At 44.7% G+C, this 19,247-nt stretch overlaps 1 protein-coding gene across 1 annotated transcript; it reads right to left on the bottom strand.

The window, feature by feature from the left end:
- Positions 1-2,221: 2,221 nt before the first annotated feature.
- On the bottom strand, positions 2,222-7,958 carry RESP18 (regulated endocrine specific protein 18). The gene is given in 7 exon segments (XM_032753322.2): positions 2,222-2,378; positions 3,749-3,833; positions 4,290-4,379; positions 4,779-4,906; positions 5,917-6,021; positions 7,688-7,718; positions 7,721-7,958. Coding segments are annotated over 7 exon segments (564 nt in total). The 5' UTR covers positions 7,799-7,958; the 3' UTR covers positions 2,222-2,331.
- Between the last annotated feature and the right edge of the window lie 11,289 nt (positions 7,959-19,247).

The raw sequence follows: 19,247 nt of genomic DNA, 5'->3' as shown, positions 1-19,247 counted from the left end.
CACTAAGGACTGGTGGAATCTGGGATATTTTTGCACTAAATTTGGTCCTTAACTGGTTGAGAGTTGCCTCTAGGGGCATTACATCCCAGGTGCTTCAGGGCTGCCTGGGGCACAGGGGGGCAGTCCCTTGGCATTCCAGAAAGCCTGCAGGATAAGAAGCAGAAACCCAGGGCATGAGGTGGGAAGGTTGACAGGTTCAAGAACTGTCCACCTGCAGCTGCAGGCAAATGGAGATGCACGCCAGGAGATATGGGGTGGGGTATCCACTGCATTCACTCCTTGTAGATACCTGAATGACGCTACGTTATATGTGGCTTACTTTCTTGACTTTTTTTTTTAAACAGCCTCACTCTGTCATCCAGACTGGAGTGCAGTGGCACAATGATGGCTCACTGCAGCCTCGACATCCTGGGCTCAAGTGATTCTCCCACCTCAGCCTCCCAGGTAGCTGGAACTACAGGTGCACACCACCATGCCCAGCTAATTTTTGTATTTTTGTGGAGATGGGGTTTTACCATGTTGCCCAGGCTGGTCTCAAACTATTGGGCTCAAGTGATCTGCCTGCCTTGGCCTCCCAAAGTGCCGGGATTATGGGAATGAGCCACCGCACCCCGCCCTGACTACTCTTAAAGGTCTTTGAGGGCAGGAACCAAATATGTGACTCAGCATAAAGGCCAGGCACCATGAAGCACATGATTACATACATGTTTGAAAACGAATGAGAAAGAAAGGCGTAAGAAGAAAAGATGGATGAGTGGCATAGGTTAATTGATTTGATGAGAACTAGGTACGAATGAGTATGACCGATCTAACGTTGGCTTTAGCCACATCTTGAACATAACAAGAAAGGAAAGGGCAACTACAGTAGCATGACTGAGAATCTGGATCATTAAGAACTAGTCACGTAGTTTCTCTGGGTTGTGTAAATGGGGAAGATGTGGTGTGGCCAAGTTCCAATTCCTTAGAGAAAACCAGTTTTTGGTTTTGTTTTTTTTTGGTTTGTTTTTTTGAGATGGAGTCTCACTCTGTCGTCCAGGCTGCAGTGCAGTAGTGCGATCTTGGCTCACTGCAACTCCGCCTCCCAGGTTCAAGCGATTCTCCTACCTCAGCCTCCTGAGTAGCGCGCCACCATGCCTGGCTAATTTTTGTTTGTTTGTTTATTTATGATGGAATCTTGCTCTGTTGTCCAGGCTGGAGTGTAGGGGTGTGATCTCAGCTCACTGCAACCTCCACCTCCTGGGTCCAAGTGATTCTCCTGCCTCAGCCTCCTGATTAGCTGGGATAACAGGTGTGCACCACTACACCCAGCTAATTTTTGTATTTTTAGTAGAGATGGGATTTCACCATGTTGGCCAGGCTGGTCTCGAACTCCTGAACTCAGGTGATCCCCTTGCCTCGCCTCCCAAAGTGTGGGATTACAGGCGTGAACCACCGTGCCCAGCCTAATTTTTGTATTTTTAGTAGAGATAGGGTCTCACCATGTTGGCCAGGCTGGTCTCGAACTCCTGACCTCAAATGATCCACCCGCCTTGGCCTCCCAAAGTGCTGGGATTACAGGCATAAGCCACTGTGCACGGCTAAGAAACCCAGTCTTGATACCTGCCCATTTGCTTATACCTGTGAGCCTCCAATGTGTGTGAAAGTGCTTCAAAACATATAAAGCTCTGCAAATAGGACATTGTAGTGTTTGGTTGTTGGCTGAGCATGGGTGGTGAGATTACCAACTCCCTTTTAAGATTTTAAGCTACCAGGAGCAAATTGGCAAGAATGATCAGAATGTCCAATGTGTGTACACTCTGACCTCAGCACTGATCTGTTGGTCCTTGTAGACAGGATGGGTGGGAAAGCCTGGCAGGGGCTATAATGCTGAAGGTGGGGACCCTCAAAAAACAGCAGGGGCCAGGCCTGTCTGGCATGAGGGGTAAAAGAAATGGAGTCCACCTCCCCATAACGTGAAAGGATGGGCAACTAGACCACACAGTGTGGCTGGGATGTGGCTGGGTTAGGGGGCCTGCCATTCCAGCTGTGGTCTCACTCTTGCTTTCCCTACTCCGGGAATTATCAGTGGAAGGAAAACAAGACAGAAGCCAGTCTTCCATCAGCCAAGAGTTATGCTCCCCTCATCCCCACTCCATGTTTTGGTCCCACCTCCCTCCGTTTGGTGGCTCTGGCCAAGTTCAACCCCCACCCATCTTGCCTCAAGACAAACTCACAGACAGTGTTTGTATGAGAGTCTACTTTAATGATTCAAATCTGGGTCATCCAAGAACTGCCCCTCTGAAGGGCAATGGGAAGGGTGCTGGGGCAGGGAGGCTCCACATGAGGTCTCAATCAGCCACAAGATTGCGGCCCACAGTAGAAAATGGCCCAGAGAAGCCCTAAAACGAGAAGAAACAAGGGAGCTAGAGTCGGGATGTGAGACGGTGGCTCCTCCCTCATCTGCCCTCCTTCCACAAATACTGTAGTAACAGCCTGATTTGAGTAACCCTTCAGCATGGTGACAGCTCACCGACTGAGAGCCTGTCCCCTTGGGTCTCACATGTAGCCCTGTCTCTCCATGGTTTGCCCTTAAGCTTAGGTCTGGAGAAGAATGGCAGCTCCTTGTTTGCATTATTCCTGGGAGCACCAGGGCAACCAGTCCCCCACAGGTAGGTCTCCGTCACTTCCGTCACTGAGCTCTGATTATGTTGCCCCAGCAACCAATCCAGGCTTAGGAAGCCCAGCTGCCACATTATGGAAGTATGAATCTGTTTCCTCGGAGAGCATGAGGAGCTGGAACCCCCTGTGGTGCAGGTTGCCTTTAGATGGAGGGTGCAGCCAGCCGGGGGTGCCCTGCTTCACTGCCACCACCCAAATTCAAGCCACCTTGGTCTCCCTGGACCAGGATGAGCCTCTCCTTACAAACCTCTCAGTTTTGACTCTTGCTCTCCTTACAGTTCATTCCCCAACATCACCAGGGTGGCCTTTTAAAATCATATCACATTGTGACATTCCTTTCCTTAAAATTTCCCAGTTAAATTCCCACTGCACTTAGAATAAAATCCAAACCTTTTGCTATGATCTGTGAGCCCCTGTGTGGTCAGTCCTGGGCCTAATTCTCCACCCTCATCTTTGGCCACTGACTTTTCTGTCTATTCCTTAACATGACATGGTATGGGTGTCTCAGGACATTCATAGTGGCAATGCTGTCCACCTCAGATGCCCTTCCTTTACATCTTCCTCTGGTTGCCACCTTCTTATAATTTAGGTCTTAGTCCAAAAAAAAAAAACAAAAAAACCTCTTTTTTCAATGTGGAGAAGTCTGATGTTTGGAATGGCCAAATTCCACTGCAGTTCTTGAGAGGAAGGGCAGGGACTATGCAGGGGAAAGAGCTGGAAATCAGGAGACCTGGGTCCAGTCTTGGCTCTGCCACAAACCCATGGTGTTGCCTTGAGTATGTCCCATGGCCTGGGCCCCAATTTCTCATCTATAAAGATGGATGGGAGTACTAGATGGGTGGTTTCCATTCTGGATTCTGAAGAGTTCACAGATCCCAAGGAGATGTCTCAGAGCCTTGCCCGGGTGACTTGCTCAGGCCATGGAGTAGAGCAAGGGGGAGGCTGAATGTGAGGGTCTCTGAGCTGCACCTGCCATTCATCAAGGGAGTGTTGCTATCACTTGCTATATACAAGGGCATATATGGCAAAAAGGAGGACCTTTAATTTTGAAAACTGCAGTTTCAGTGCCTATTTTAAACTCAATACCTATGCATGATCTTACAGATAATTTCTTCCTTAGAGGCTCCCAGCGCCTGCATCATGTCCAGCCCCCCATATGAATGCCTATAGGTAGTCTGAGAGATACAGGAAATTAGGGGTACCTTTGATTAGGAATGGAAAAATCTTTTCTTCAGCTATCTGCCCTCACCCCAATGCCCATTCGCTTCTTCCTATCTGCCTTCCTCTTTTTTTTTTTTTTTTTTTGAGACGGAGTCTCGCTCTGTCGCCCAGGCTGGAGTGCAGTGGCGCAATCTCGGCTCACTGCAAGCTCCGTCTCCCGGGTTCACGCCATTCTCCTGCCTCAGCCTCTCCAAGTAGCTGGGACTACAGGCGCCCGCCACCATGCCTGGCTAATTTTTTTGTATTTTTAGTAGAGACGGGGTTTCACCGTGTTCTCGGTCTCCTGACCTCATGATCCTCCCGCCTCGGCCTCCCAAAGTGCTGGGATTACAAGCATGAGCCACCGCGCCCGGCCTCTGCCTTCCTCATTTAAACAGGTCCAACCTCCCTAGAAAAAGTGAGCCCCTCACCTTGACAGGGTTGGCCACCTCTTGTTTCAAGGCCTTAGAAACCACTTTGGAGGTAAAGCACTGATCCCTGTTCACCTTGGCCAGGGGGCTCTGTGAGGAGGGAAACCAGGAGTCAAGAAGGAGGCAGAAAAGGGTGAGAGGGCCCCACAGGAAAAGCAATTGGATACAAAGTCAGGGATTCACAATTATTGAGAAGATACATGAGTTTCACCGTGGGGAATAGGAGTTGAAGTTTCTCCTCTTGTTTGCTTCTAGAAGAGACAGGGAATGACAAATTGGACCTAGGCTTGCCACACCCACCTCCCCTCCCTTTGCAGATATCACTAATGGATCATGAAATTCTTCTCTGCTGATTCCAAACAGGACCTCTGAATTATTCTCCTCACAGTGTTCCTGGCAACTTCTACCCGCAGTTTTAGCACACATTCCTTCCCTGTTCCGTCTGTCTGCCAGAATGCTTGGAATGACCACAGGCCTCATGCACCTCACCGCAGCAGTTTTAGGGGGGAAAACTGCCTTCCCATCATTCAGGCATGGATCTTGGGGATGCAGTCTGCTGGCATGCTCCATCTTTTGGATCATTGCATCCTGGGTGATGTCATCCTTCCAGAACAGACCTGCAGGATGAAAGGATGGGGTGAGTTGACACCTGGGACACTCGGATCCACTCCAGGGATCAGAGCAACCTTTCCCTCAAGTATATATTAGATTACATTTTACAGCGAGAATTAAACAAGATGATGTATTAAAGTTGCTTAGCATAGTGCCTAGCATATAATACTCAAATTAGGATTATGATGACAGTCTCTTTGCTGGTTCATTTGATGCTATTGTGAGGATTAAATGAGGTTAGGAATGTAAAGAGTGCTTAGAAAATGCTAAGGCAGTGATGATCAAACTTTAGCATGTGCATCAGAATCTCCTGCAAGGTCTGTTAAAATACAGACTGCTGTTTCCCACCCCTAGGGCTTCTGATGCAGTAGGTCTGTGGTGAAGTTCAAAAATTCGCATTTCTAACAAGTTCCCTGATGAGGTTGATGCTGCCAGTCCAGGGGTGTGCTTTGATAACTACTGCTCTAAGGCACTATGCACATATTAGGCATTAGCAGCAGTAATATGAACTCAAGGAACATTTCCTATCTGACTCTTTCCTCCCCAACATTCATGAAACTCTGCTCTAAAACAGGGTCAGCCACATGTTGCCAGTGGGCTCTCCACTCCCTTTCATTCCTCCCATCTGTTTGTCATACAATTTCCTACTCAGAGGCTGAAGTGTGTGTTTTCCTGGCTGAGAACTTGAAGACTCCTGGCTTTGGAAAAGCTCACATAGTGCTGGGATTGGGGGGAGACTAGTCTCAAGGAGTTGGATGCTGGCCTTTTTCAGGTTTTTTTTTTTTTTCCCTAGAAGCCTCTTGGGAAAAACTTCCAGGGTGTTCTAGTGCAAATAGTCCACCCATCCAGATCCCACTTCTACTCCTGTCTCATCCCCATGGGGGTAAATGTGACAATAAAGTTTTAAGTAGAGACATTTGGGGAACAGAATGCCTATCCTCAGGTCAGATAGCCCCTCTTCCCCCCTGCCTATCTCTAACCAGACTCCAACTTCTGTTCTCCAGCTTTTACTTACCTCGGGGTATAATCTGCTGGAGCACAACCTGTAAATGCTGGAAGACTGGGGTGGCAAATCCTTGGAGGGGCCAAAGCTGCCCCACTCCTACTTGGTCCTGACCATCTAAGGGCAAGATAGCGGTGTCAGCAAGGAACCTGGCCAGAAGCCTTCCACATCCCAGTTGAGGAGAAGCAGCTTCCTTGTACTGTCGCTCCTGGACCCCTGACCTCTGTTCCCCCTACCAGGCCCCTTTGCCCGCTTCAAGTCTTCCTTCTTTAATTTTTCCCTTCCTCCATCACCACGTGCCATATTCTTCAACCCGTGGGCCTCGTTCACTCTTGGTACCAACTTACAGATAAGAACCAGACTTAGACAAAAAGCAGCCTGTAGAAGTTCAGATGAGCAGAGGCTCAGAAAGCTAAGCACATGGGAATGGTAATCAGATGGGTAGGTGGGGCATGGGGAAACAGGTGAGCTTCATCTTAGGGAAGTCATTGAAGCCTCGAAGTGTTAGGGAGGAGGCCTGGAATCATTAGAAAAAGTATTGGTTTGTTTAGGGTTTGAGGGTCTGGATCCTTTTCCTGAAACCCACAGTTTGCCGAATTGTGCATAGGGGGAAGGACAGGGGTTGGGGAAGAGAACCCCTAATGCTATGCACACCTTCCTTCTTCCAGATAAGTGAGATAGGGCTGGAGGACAGTGTGTTTTTTGCTATAGTGTAGTTACCATGAGCCATTCTGGACAGGTCTTTAGAAAAGGGAATTCTCCTACCCAATCAAATAGATGTCTAATAATTTCCTGGGGGTAAGCGTGACAAGAAAGTTTTAAGTAGAGACATTTGGGGATGAGAAAGCCTCCTCAAGGAAGGAGTGGAACCTCCAACACCCTGAGGAGAAGGGAAAGAGCTTCGGAAAAGGAAGCTGGTTCTCTGAGGCAGCGTTCCCAGGACTGGTGGGAAGGAGTGGTGACCCGAACGGGCATGGCCTGGACCAGGAGCGTGCCCGGCGCTGTCTGTGGTGCTGAGAGGTGGGGAGGCCAGCGTGGCGGCGGCGCTGGGCGGAATGTGGGCGAGGCATCTCCGCAAGGCTTGGCGGTCCTTCCCCACGGCCCTCGTCCTCTCATTGCCACCAGGCCTCCTCCCACAGTTGTTCCCGAATCCGCTGCATTGGCCTCTAAACCCAAAAATCAGGCAGGGAGAGGGGCGACAGACTAGGAGTTTGCGCTCTCTTTCCCATGCGCTGTGCGCAGGAACTCTCGAGTTTGCGCAGTCTGGCGGGTGAGTCAGCGCGGGGTCTACGGGTTAGTGCGGGGAAGGCGGGGAAGGATTATCCCATTCCCCCTCCATCCTGCTTTCCCTCAGCCTAGTGGTCTCCTTATTGTTAATCGGATTACAGCACAAGGAAGTCCTGGCTCGTCTCCCGGCTCAGCCTTCTCCCTGGAGCCAAGACCCCGATACCCGCAGCCCTGGTCAACTCTTTTCTGGCCTTTCTTGCTTCTCCTGTGGCCACATAGGCCAGTTTTACCTCTCTCTGTTCATTTATCTTTCTGACCTCTTCCCAAATCCCCAATTTTCCCCTGAACCCACTTCTCGTGAGTCCAGACCCCATATGCCCAGCCTATCCGAAGCCTACGCCTCTTTCCGCGAGACGCTCTCTACCTTTTTCTCTTCTCACGTCCTTAAGCACATTCTTTTACTTCCAAGTTTCCTAGCCTTGAGGCCCCCTGCAGACCCCCACTTCTCAGGATCACTCTCTTGGCCCTGCCCGCACCCCCCAGGGTTCCTCCTGACCGTGGGCACTAATGTCGCTGCAGTCCCCACCTCCGGGCAGCTGTTCAGCAGCAGGAAGCAGACAAGCAGCCGGAGCCCGTCGCAGCCCCCAGGCCACAGTGGGTGCTGCATCTTCCCAGGCTCGGCGCGCTCACTTCCCGGCCAAGTCTCAGTGAAGGTAGCGGCCACGGCCGGCCGAGGGGCTGAGCGGGGCTGCAGCTTCCCACCAGCCCGCGACGCGGAATCTGTTTAACCCTCCTCGGCAGTTCAGCCAATCGTGAGCGGGCCCTGCCCCTGCGGTCGCCTCCCCAGCTCCTTCCCCTACCGCCTCCCCACCCTCACCTCTTGGAATTCCTGACCCAGCTCCTTTTGGACATTAGCTGGGTCCCGAGAACCACCGCCTGTACTCCCAGTCCTAAGGCTGGAGAAACGGATGGCGTGTAAGATACGGGTGCAAGTCGTACCTACTCAGGTTTGTTGTGAGAATCAAATATGAACAGCGATGAAACAGTAGGCACTCAAGGAATTTAGTTTATTTTATTATCCTTGACACTCTTTACTCTGACCCACTTAAAACCCTTTAGAAGTCATATAGGTTCGATCTGCTATATATATATGTGTATATATATATGTGTGTGTGTGTGTGTATATATATATATATATATATATATATATATATATATATATATATATATATATATATTGCACTCCATCCACTTTACCCTGGTCCAAACCACTGCACACTATACTTTTTTTTTTTTTTTGAGACAGAGTCTTGCAATTTCAGATCACCACAACCTCTACTTGACCTCTACTCAACCTCAGACTCAAACGATCCTCTCACCTCAGCCTCCAGAGTAGCTGGGACTACAGGTGCACACTACCATGCCCAGCCAATTTTATTTATATTTTTATTTATTTTTGTAGAGACAGGGTTTTGCCATGTTTCTCAGGCTGGTCTCAAACTCCTAGGCTCAAGCAATCCTCCCACCTTGGCCTCCCAAACTGTTGGCATTACTGGCATGAGCCACCATGCCAGGCCTTGGACACTGTACTCTTTTAAATTGAGCTGTTTTAATAACTAACTAGCTAACTGACCTCTTGCTTTCACTCTTGTGTACTTACAAGCTAGTTTGTGAGCTTTCTAACTCCTAGACTGGCATTTAAATTTTTTTTTTCATTAAGCTTAAAACATTTATTAAACTGGGCATGGTGGCTCATGCTTGTAACCTCAGCACTTTGGGAGGTCGAGATAGTGGATTACTTAAACCTAAGGGTTTGTATAGTGAACATTTGGGGTTGATACATTACAAAGGATCAGAATTATATTATTATCTTTAAAGGGTAATAGTTTGAGTTTGTTCTGGTAGGTAATTAAATTTTTGGTAAAAGTCTTGATCCTGCGGCAGTCTGGTTAGGGAAGGAGTACTTCATCCTATTCTCAATTCTAGGCTGTATCTCTTAGTCCTGGGATATTGTGCTTATGGCTAAGGTGTGATCCTTTCTGGATTTCAACATAACCCAAAGTCATTTACCAAGACTCTCTATTTTATGGGTCCTGAACTCCAAACTCAGTCACCCTAACACTGTGACAGCTGCCAAAATCTCTGTTCAGATATTTGACTTTTTCACTAGGTTCCTTGAAATCTCACCCTGCGCAAATGCCATTTAGAAGATAGCTAAGAATTTGAGAGGAGTTGGTATGCAGATTTTGAGCTCCTCTCTCTGTAATTTACTCATTTTCTAAATTTCTTCCTCAATTTCCAGATGCTCTGGCATCTCTGTACTCCAAAAGCTGCTTCCTCAGTTAGTAAGACTGCCACATGCTGACAGAGCTGTTTCCCTGTGTACTGCAGTGAACTCTGAAGTATCTTCAGAGGAAAAGCCTATACATGTAGAAGTCACTTGTTGGACTTCCTTTTTTTGAGAACTGTACTCCCTGTAGGTTTCTAACTCTTGATTGGTCTCTGTGCTTTCATACAATTATTTTTATATTTTGCCTAGAGTATATATCCAATGTTAGTAGGAGGGTCTGACACAAGTTTCTGTCTTGTCACACCAGAAGCTAGAGGTTTATCTGGTTGTCACTGATTATGTACTGGACATATTATTTTAAAATAAATTTATAGCAATAATTTGAGGCCTAAGAGCAAATGAACGTGAACCTGCTTTGTGAAGTACAATGCTTCTGGAAAAAGGGAAATACTGGTCTTTGGGTGGGCTGAACAAAGGTGAGTGTGCTCCTCTCTGTATTTTAAGATTTTAAACCACCGGGAGAATGGCTATCAAAATGATAAATGTACAGGAGCATTGATGCTGCTCTTCTTTTTACTGTTCATTGGAAGGGATTCTAATGCTGAGAGTAATACCCTCAGAAGACTTAGCAGGTTTTCGGGCCTATTGAACCAGGGGTTCATAGGAAGGAACTTTCTTTCCCAAGAAGAAAAACAGACTACCATAAAGTGTAGCTGGGGAGAGTGGGCGAAGGAAGATTGTAATTCAGCTGTGGTCCTACTCTGCCTTACATTCATGTTACAAATGATGTCTGGAAGGAGAAGGAGATCAGAAGCCTAGGCTCCATATGTACCAAGGAGTTTTAGTATTCCAGTCCCCACCCCAAATGTCCCCTGTTCTGGCTTTACATATTTTAATTCAGAAGCTCTGGCCGGGGCCCACTGTCTTACCTCCAGACAAGCCTGCTTAAAGAATTTTCATGAAAACTCTCTTTAAAAAATCCAGTAGCAAGTTGTCCTAAAACTGCCTCTCTGCAGGGTAATGGGGCTGGGAGAGGAGGAAGGCCTCAATCTGTGACAAAGTTTTGCTCAGAGAAGGAAACAATTCAAAGAAGCTCTAAAATGGGAGGAAAATGGGATTTAGAATTTGTGTGTATATGTGCCAGGGGCTCCCCCTCCACAATATAAGCTCCCCTCACCCCACTATATAAGAGCCTCTAGTAGCAGTCTTGACTTGGGCAAGTCTTAAGGAATAGTGACTCAGCAACCACCTGACAGCTAGTCTCCCCTTGGCTCCGACGTCATGATCTTCTCTCTCTCCCTGATTTTCCCTTAGGTACAGAGCTAGTCAAGGACCCTGAGCCTGCAGAAGAAAGGCAGATTCTTGTTTGCATAATCAGCACCATGGCAACCAGTTCTTATTGTGAGGATCAGTCATTTAGTGCTGATGATGCCACTCCAGCGACCAATCCAGGTAGGAGAAGTGTAGCTGCCATGGTGACAGGAGTCAAGAAGCAGTTTCCTTGGAAGCACAAGGATCCAGAGTCCCCTGAGGTTCAGGCTGCCTGTGGGGGCAGTGCAGAGCCAGATGGAGGTGCTAGGCTCCTGTGATTTCCTGGCCCAGGCCACTACAGTCCTTCTTGGACCAAGACAACACTTCCTAACTGATCTATTGATTCCACTCTTTCCCCTATCAATACATTCTCAAGTAGCCTTTTAAAATTGTATATCACATAATTCTATTCCCTTCCTTAAAATCCCCAGTGATTTTTCCTCTGTACTTTGCGTAAGATCTAGATGCTCTACTGTTGTCTACAAAGCTCTGTCTAGGCAGTTTGGGGCTTATTTCTCCAATCCCATCTCCTATCACTGGTTTTTCTGTTTGTTGTTCTAATGTGCCATTTGAGAAATGAAAAAATATAATAACTAAAATAAAAACTCACTGGATGAGCTCCAAGCAGGATAGAAATTACAGAAGAGTCAGTCAACTTGAAGATGGGTCAACAGAAATAATCCAATCAGAACAAGAGAGAGAAAAAACATTGGGAAAAAAAAAGTTAACAGAACTTCAGGGTCCTGTGGGGCAATATCAAAAGTCCAAAATTAATGTCATTGGAATTCCAGATTAAGAGGAGAAAGTGTAGTACAAACAAAAAATTTGAAGAAATAATTTCTGAAAAATTCCCAAATGTGTGAAAAGACATAAACCTAAAGAATCAAGAAGCTTAATGAATGCCAAATAGAATAAACTCAAAGAAGTCTATACTCTGACACATTATAATCAAAATTCTAAACACTGAAACAAAGAAGAAACCTTAACACACGACCAAAGAACAATGGGATTCAGAAAACTGAATTTTTCATTATAAACCATGGGGGCCAGAAGGAAGTGAAATAACATCTTTAAAGTTGTGAGAGAAATGAGCTGTCAACTAAGGATTCTATATCCAGCAAAAATATACTTTAAGAATGAAGGGGAAATAAGGATATTCTCAGATGAAGAAAAACTAAGATAATTAATTGCTAGTAGAAACATCAGGAATGAAGAAGAGGAACAGAAATGACAAATATGAATAAATATCATAGACTATTCTTCCCCTTGTGAGTTATTTAAAATATGTTTGGTTAAAAGCAAAAATTCCAGCCTGGGCAGCATGGCAAAACCCTGTCTCTACCAAAAAACAATAAAAAACACAAACAAAAACACAAAAAAAATTAGCCAGGCATTTTGGCACACACCTGTAGTCCTACTTACTCAGGGGGCTGAGGAAGGAGGATTATCTGAGCCCAGGGAGGTCAAGGCTGCAGTGAGCCATGATCGCACTACTGCATTTCAGCCTAGGCAAAAGAGTGAGACCCTGTCTCAATAAATAAATAAACAAATAAAAAATAAGGCTGGGTACAGTGGCTCACACCTGTAATCCCAGTACTTTGAGAGGCTGAAGTAGGAGAATCACTTGAGCTCAGGAGTTGGAGACTAGCCTGGGCAACATAGCAAGACCTCGTCTCTACTAAAAATTAAAAAATTCCATCCTGGAAACGTGGCGAAACCCTGTCTCTATAAAAAATACAAAAATTAGCTGGGTGTGGTTGTGTGTGCCTGTAGTCCCAGCTACTCGGGAGGCCGAGGCAGGAGGATTGCTTGAGCCTGGGAAGTGGAGGTTGCAGTGAGCTGAAATCACGCCATCATACTCCGATGTGGATGACAGAGTGAGACGCTCCCTCAAAAAAAAAAAAAAATTCACTGGGTCTGGTTCTGATGGGACAGCATGCCTGTAGTCTTAGCTATTCAGAATGCTGAGGCCGGAAGATCACCTGAGCCCAGGAGATAGAGATTGCAGTGAGTTATGATCACACTACTGCACTCCAGCCTGGGCAATCTGTCAAAAAAAAAAAAAAAAAAAAAGCAAAAATTATAACATTGATAGGATTTTCAATGTATGTAAATGTAATTGATTCTAATAGACAACTACAGCATAAATGGGGAAGGTAAAGAGATCTGTATGCTGGTAAGATTTCTATATTACACTTAAAATGGTAAAATAGTGATTAAAAGTAGACTTGGAAAAATTATGTATACTGTAATCCCTAGAGCATCCACTGAAAAAATTATACAAAGAAATATAGTAAAAAAGTACAACAGATACATTAAAATAGAATATTTAAAAGTGTTCCAATAATCTAAGGAAGGAAAGGGGAGGAAAGGAACAACACAATGAAAAAAGAGGAAACAAACAGAAAAGAAACAATAAAATGGTAGATGTAAATCCAAAGATACCAATAATTGTACATTGTCTAAACATACAGATTTAAAGACAGAAATGATCAGAATGGCTTTAAAAAATAATCGAACAACATGTTATCTACAAGAAACTCACTTTAAATATAACTATGTATGTAGATAGGTTAAAAGTAAACAAATGAGAAAAAGTATGATGTTCTAACATGAATCAAATAAAAACTGGAGTGGCTATATTAATATTAGATTAATTGACTTCAGCACAAATAAAAATACCAGGGATAAAGAGGAACATTACATAATGATAAAAGGGTCAAGTCATCAAGAAGACATAGAACTCTTGGTGTGTATGTACCTAACACCAGAGCCTCAAAATACATGATGCAAAAATGAATAATTATAAAAGGAGAAATAGACAAATCCATAATAATAATAACGATAATAATTATTATTATTTTGAGACAGTCTCTGTCACCCAAGCTGGAGTGCAGTGGCATGATCTCGGCTTACTGCAACCTCTGCCTCCCAGGTTAAAGCGATTTTCATGCCTCAGCCTCCTGAGTAGCTGGGATTATAGGTGACTGCCACCATGCCCAGATAATTTTTGTATTTTTAGTAGAGATGGGTGGTTTTGCCATGTTGGCCAGGCTGGTCTCAAACTGTTGACCTCAGGTGATCCACCTGCCTCGGCCTCCCAAAGTGCTGGGATTACAGGCATGAGCCACCTCACCTGTCCCAAATCCATAATTATATTTGGAGACTTCAACATTTCTCTCTCAGAAATCAAGAGAACTAGTAGGCATAAAAGCAGCAGGCTTACAAGAACTTAATCACACCACCAACCAGTAGATTCTAATTGACATTTACAGAACACTCCACCTAACAACAGCAGAGTCCACATTGTTTCCAAGTGCACAATGGAATATACCCACATCCTGCATCATACCCTGGATCATAAAACAAACTTTACTAAATTTAAAATAATTGAAATTATACAAATTTGTCCTATTACTATAACGCAATTAAACTAAAAATAAATAATAAAAAGTAACAGTGAAGTCTCTAAATACTTGAACATTAAAAACCACACTTCTAAGTAATACACAGGTCAAAAAGGAAGTCTTAAGGAAAATCAGAAAACATTTTGAGCTGAACAAAAAGGAAAACATCAAATTTTGTGGGATGAAGCTAGAGGAATACTTAGAGCAAAGTTTATGGCATTATATGCTTGTATTGGGAAAGTCATCTAAAGGAAGAAACTAAAGACAAAAGCATAAATCAATAAAATTGAAAACAGAAAAATAAACAAGAATCAACCAAACAGAAAGCTGCCTTATTGAACAGGTTGATAAACTATTTATCAGTAAAATAAACCTCTAGCAAGACTGAAAAAAAGACATAAATTACCATTATCAGGAATGAAAGATATCACAAATTGACCCCATAGACATTAAAAAGATAATAAAGGAATACTACAAACGACTCATGTACATATATTTCACAACTTAGTTGAAATGGACCAGTTCCTTAAAAACCACAAACTACCAAAACTCATCCAAGATGAAACAGATAACTTAAATGATCTTACAACAAGAAATTGAATTCATGTTAAAACTTCCCCCCAAAGTAGTCTACAGGCTAAGATGGTTTCTGCTATGGTTTGAATATATCCCCCAAATTTCCATGTGTTGTAAACTCAATCCCCAAATTCATACGTTGATTGGAGGGGAACCTTTGGGAGGTAATTAGGATTAGATATAGTCCTCAGGGTAGGGCCCCCATGATGGGACTGGTGGCTTTATAAGAAGAAAGATCAGAGGGGACATACACACTCTTGTCCTCTCATCATGTGATGCTCTCTGTCACGTTATGACACAGCATGAAGGCCCTCACCAGATGCCTGTCCCTCTATCATAGACTCCCCAGCCTTTAGAACCATATAAAATCAACTTATTTTCTTTATAAATTACCCAGTCTGTGGTATTCTGTTATAGAAATGTGAAATAGGGCTGAGCACGGTGGCTCAAGCCTGTAATTCCAACACTTTGGGAGGCCGAGGTGGGCAGATCACTTGAGGTCAAGAGATCAAGACCAGCCTGGCCAACATGGTGAAACCCCATCTCTACTAAAAATACAAAAGTTAGCTGGGCTTGGTGGCACATGCTTGTAATCCCAGCTACTTGGGAGGCTGAGGGATGAGAATCGCTTGAACCTGGGAGGTGGAGGTTGCAGTGAGCTGAGATCATGCCACTACACTCCAGCCTGGGTGACAGAGACACCATCTCAAAAAAAAAAAAAAAAAAAGAAATTCAAAACAGACTAAGACAGTTTCATCGACAACTTCTACCCAATATTTCAAGAAAAAATACACAATCTCTTCCAGAAATTAGGAAATAATACTTCCCAATTCATTATATGAACTTAGTATTGCCTTGATACCAAAATCAGAAAAAGACAATACAAGAATAGAAAATTGTAGGCCGACATCTCCTCTGATGAACACGGGCACAAAACCACTTAAAAGATTAGCAAATTGAATCCAGCAACATATAAAAGGAATCCTAGGAACATAAGGCGGGTTCAATATTTGAAAATCAATGTAGCCCACTATTTTCAACAGTTTAAGATGAAAAGCCACATGATCACATCAACGAATGCAAAAAAAGTATTTGATAAAATTCAACATTCATGTTTAAAAACAAACAAATAGGCCAGGTGTGGTGGCACACGCCTATAATCCCAGCACTTTGGAGGCTGAGGCAGGTGGATCAGCTGAGGTCAGGAGTTCAAGACCAGCCTGGCCAACATGGTGAAACCCCATCTCTACTAAAAATACAAAAATTAACCGGGCATGGTGGTGGGTGCCTGTAATCCCAGCTACTCGGAGGCTGAGGCAGAAGAATCGCTTGAACCCAGGAGGCGGAGGTTGCAGTGAGCCAAGATTGCGCAACTGCACTTCAGCCTGGGCGACAAGAACGAAACTCTGTCTCAAAAAACCAAAACCAAAAACAAAACAAGCAAACAAACAACAATAAATAAATAAAACAAGCCTCTCGGCAAGGCCGAAATAGAAGGGAACTTCAATCTGATAAAAGGGCATCTACAAAAAAGCTACAGCTAACGTCATAGTTAATGATCAAAATACTTCCCCTCCTGGTCATGGTGGTTCCTGCCTGTAATCCTAGCACTTTGGGAGGCCGAGGTGGGCAGATCACCTGAGGTCAGGAGTTTGAGACCAGCCTGACCAACATGGTGAAACCCTGTCTCTACTAAAAATACAAAAATTAGCTGGGCTTGGTGGTGGGCGACTTGTAATCCTAGCTACTTGGGAGGTTAAGGCATGAGAATCACTTAAACCCGGGAGGCAGAGGTTGCAGCGAGCTGAGATTGCGTCACTGCATGCCAGCCTGGACGACACAGCAAGACTCTGTCTCAAAAAAAAAAAAAAAAAAAGAAAAGAAAATCCTTCCCCTAAACAGCAGAAAACAAAGGAAGTACAGTTGTCCCTCAATATTCATAGGAAATTGGTTCCAGGACCTCCCATCAAGATCAAAATCCTCAGATGCTGAAGTCCCTGGTATAAAATGGTGTAGTATTTACATATAACTTATGCACATCTTTCTGTATATTTTAAATCATCTCTAGATTACTTACAATATTAATACAATGTATGTGCTTTGTAAATCATTGCTATACTGTATTGTCTAAGTAATAATGATAAGAAAAAGGATCGGTACATGTTCAGCACAGATGCAATTTTTTTTTCAAATATTTTTGATACATGGTTGGTTGAATCCAAGGATGTGGAACCAGAGAGTGCAGAGGGCTGCATGACCCTCTTGCCACTCCAATTCAACATAGCACTGGAAAATGATTCCATTCAGGATCCTCTTTTTCTGGTAAAAGAACACCCTATAGAATTTCTTCTAGTGAAAGTGTGTTGGCTGCAAGCTCTCACACGAAGATTTTCTGAAAATGTCTTTATTTCACTTTCACTTTTGGAAGATATGCCAGGTATAGAATTCTAGGTTGGGCCAGGCATGGTGGCTCACGCCTGTAATCCCAGCACTTTGGGAGGCCGAGGCGGGCGGATCACCTGAGGTCAGGAGTTCAAGACCAGCCTGGCCAACATGGTGAAACCCTGTCTCTACTAAAAATACAAAAAAATTAGCCAGGCATAGTGGCAGACGCCCGTAATCCTAGCTACTCAGGAGGCTGAGGCAGGAGAATGGTTTGAACCCAAGAGGCGAAGGTTGTGGTGAGCCGAGAACGCCTTGTACTCCAGCCTGGGTGACGAGAGTGAAACTCCGATTCAGAAAAAAAAAAAAGAAAAAGAATTCTAGGTTTGCCATTGTTTTCTTTTGGCACATTGAGGACATCAGTTTAGTATCTTTTGGGTGCCATTATTGCTATCGGCATAACTGTAACTTGTGTCTTAAAAGTAATCTTCTGGCCGGGTGCAGTGGCTCATGCCTGTAATCCCAGCACTTTGGGAGGCCGAGGTGGGCGGATCACGAGGTCAGGAGATCGAGACCATCCTGGCTAATATGGTAAAACCCTGTCTCTACTAAAAATACAAAAAAGTCAGCCGTGCATGGTGGTGGGCACCTGTAGTCCCAGGTACTCGGGAGACTGAGGCAGGAGAATGGTGTGAGCCCAGGAGGCGGAGCTTGCAGTGAGCCGAGATCGCGTCACTGCACTCCAGCCTGGGCGACAGAGCGAGACTCCATCTCAAAACAAACAAAAACAAACAAACAAAAGTAATCTCCTTCTGACCTATACCACAGCTGTTGTATTAGCCCATTTTCTGTTGCTTGTAACAGAATAATAGAAAGTGGGTAATTTATAAAGAAAACGCATTTATTTCTTACAATTCTTACAATTATTGAGGCTGAGAAGTCCAGGGTTAAGGGGCTGCATCTGGTAATGGCTTTCTTATTGGTAAGGATGCTTTATAGTCTCGAAGTGCCACAAGACATTATATGGCAGGGGGGCTGAGCATGCTAGCTCAGCTCTGTCTTCTTCCTGTAATGTCATAGTCCCACTCCTGTGATAACCTATTAATTAAGGAATGGATTAATCCATTTATGAGGGCAGAGCCCTCATGACCCGATCATCTCTTAAAGACCCCCCCTCAATACTGCCACATGGGGATTAAATTTCAACATGAATTTTGGAGAGAACAAGTATCTAAACAATAGCAGTTGTATTTAAGATTTTTCTCTGTGTCTTTGGTTTCCTACAGTCTCACTGTAATGTTTCTAGGTATGGATTTCTTTCTTTCTTTTTTTTAATCCTGCATGTGTTTCTTTGGGATTTTTTTTTTTTTTTTGAGACAGTAGAGTGACATGATCTTGGCTCACTGCAACCTCCACCTCCTGGGTTCAAGCGATTCTCCTGCCTCAGCCTCCCCAGTAGCTGGGATTACAGGAGACAGGCATAATGCCTGGCTAATTTTTGTGTTTTTAGTAGAGACGGGGTTTCTGCCATGTTGGCCAGGCTGGTCTCGAATTCCTGACTTCAGGTGATTCGCCCACCTCAGCCTCCCAAAGTGCTGGGATTACAGGCGTGAGGTACCGCACCTGGCCGGGAATTTTTACACTGAAGGCTTATATGTTTTTGTAAAACTCTAAGCCATTAACTCTAAGTATTGTATCTCCCCATTCTGTCTCACCTCTCCTTTTCAGTCTTCAGTGAAGTGCATGTTAAACATTATCGCTTTATCCTATATACTTCTTTTTTTCTTTTTTTTTTGATACAGGGTCTTGCTCTGTGTCGCCCAGGCTAGAGGGCAGTGGCACAATCACAGCTCACAGCCTCAACCTCCTGGGCTCAAGTGATCCTCTTACTTCAGCCTCCTGAGTAGCTGGGATTACAGGCACGTGCCACCATGCCTGGCTAATTTTTGTATTTTTTGTAGAGGCAAGGTTTTGCCATGTTGCCCAGGCCGGTCTTGAACTCCTGGACTCCAGTGACCCGTCCACCTCGGCCTCCCAAAGTGCTAGGATTACAGGCCTGAGCCATTGCTCCCAGCTCCTGTATAGTTCTTACCCTCACTTTTGCATTTTCAACAGCCTTCATCCAGTATTTTCTTCTTATTTGCACTCCA

This window comes from Hylobates moloch, unplaced genomic scaffold, assembly GCF_009828535.3.
Source record: "Hylobates moloch isolate HMO894 unplaced genomic scaffold, HMol_V3 SCAFFOLD_1, whole genome shotgun sequence".
Lineage (NCBI taxonomy): Eukaryota > Metazoa > Chordata > Mammalia > Primates > Hylobatidae > Hylobates > Hylobates moloch.
Note: the sequence above shows the minus strand (reverse complement) of the source record. Positions and strands in the feature narration are given on the sequence as shown.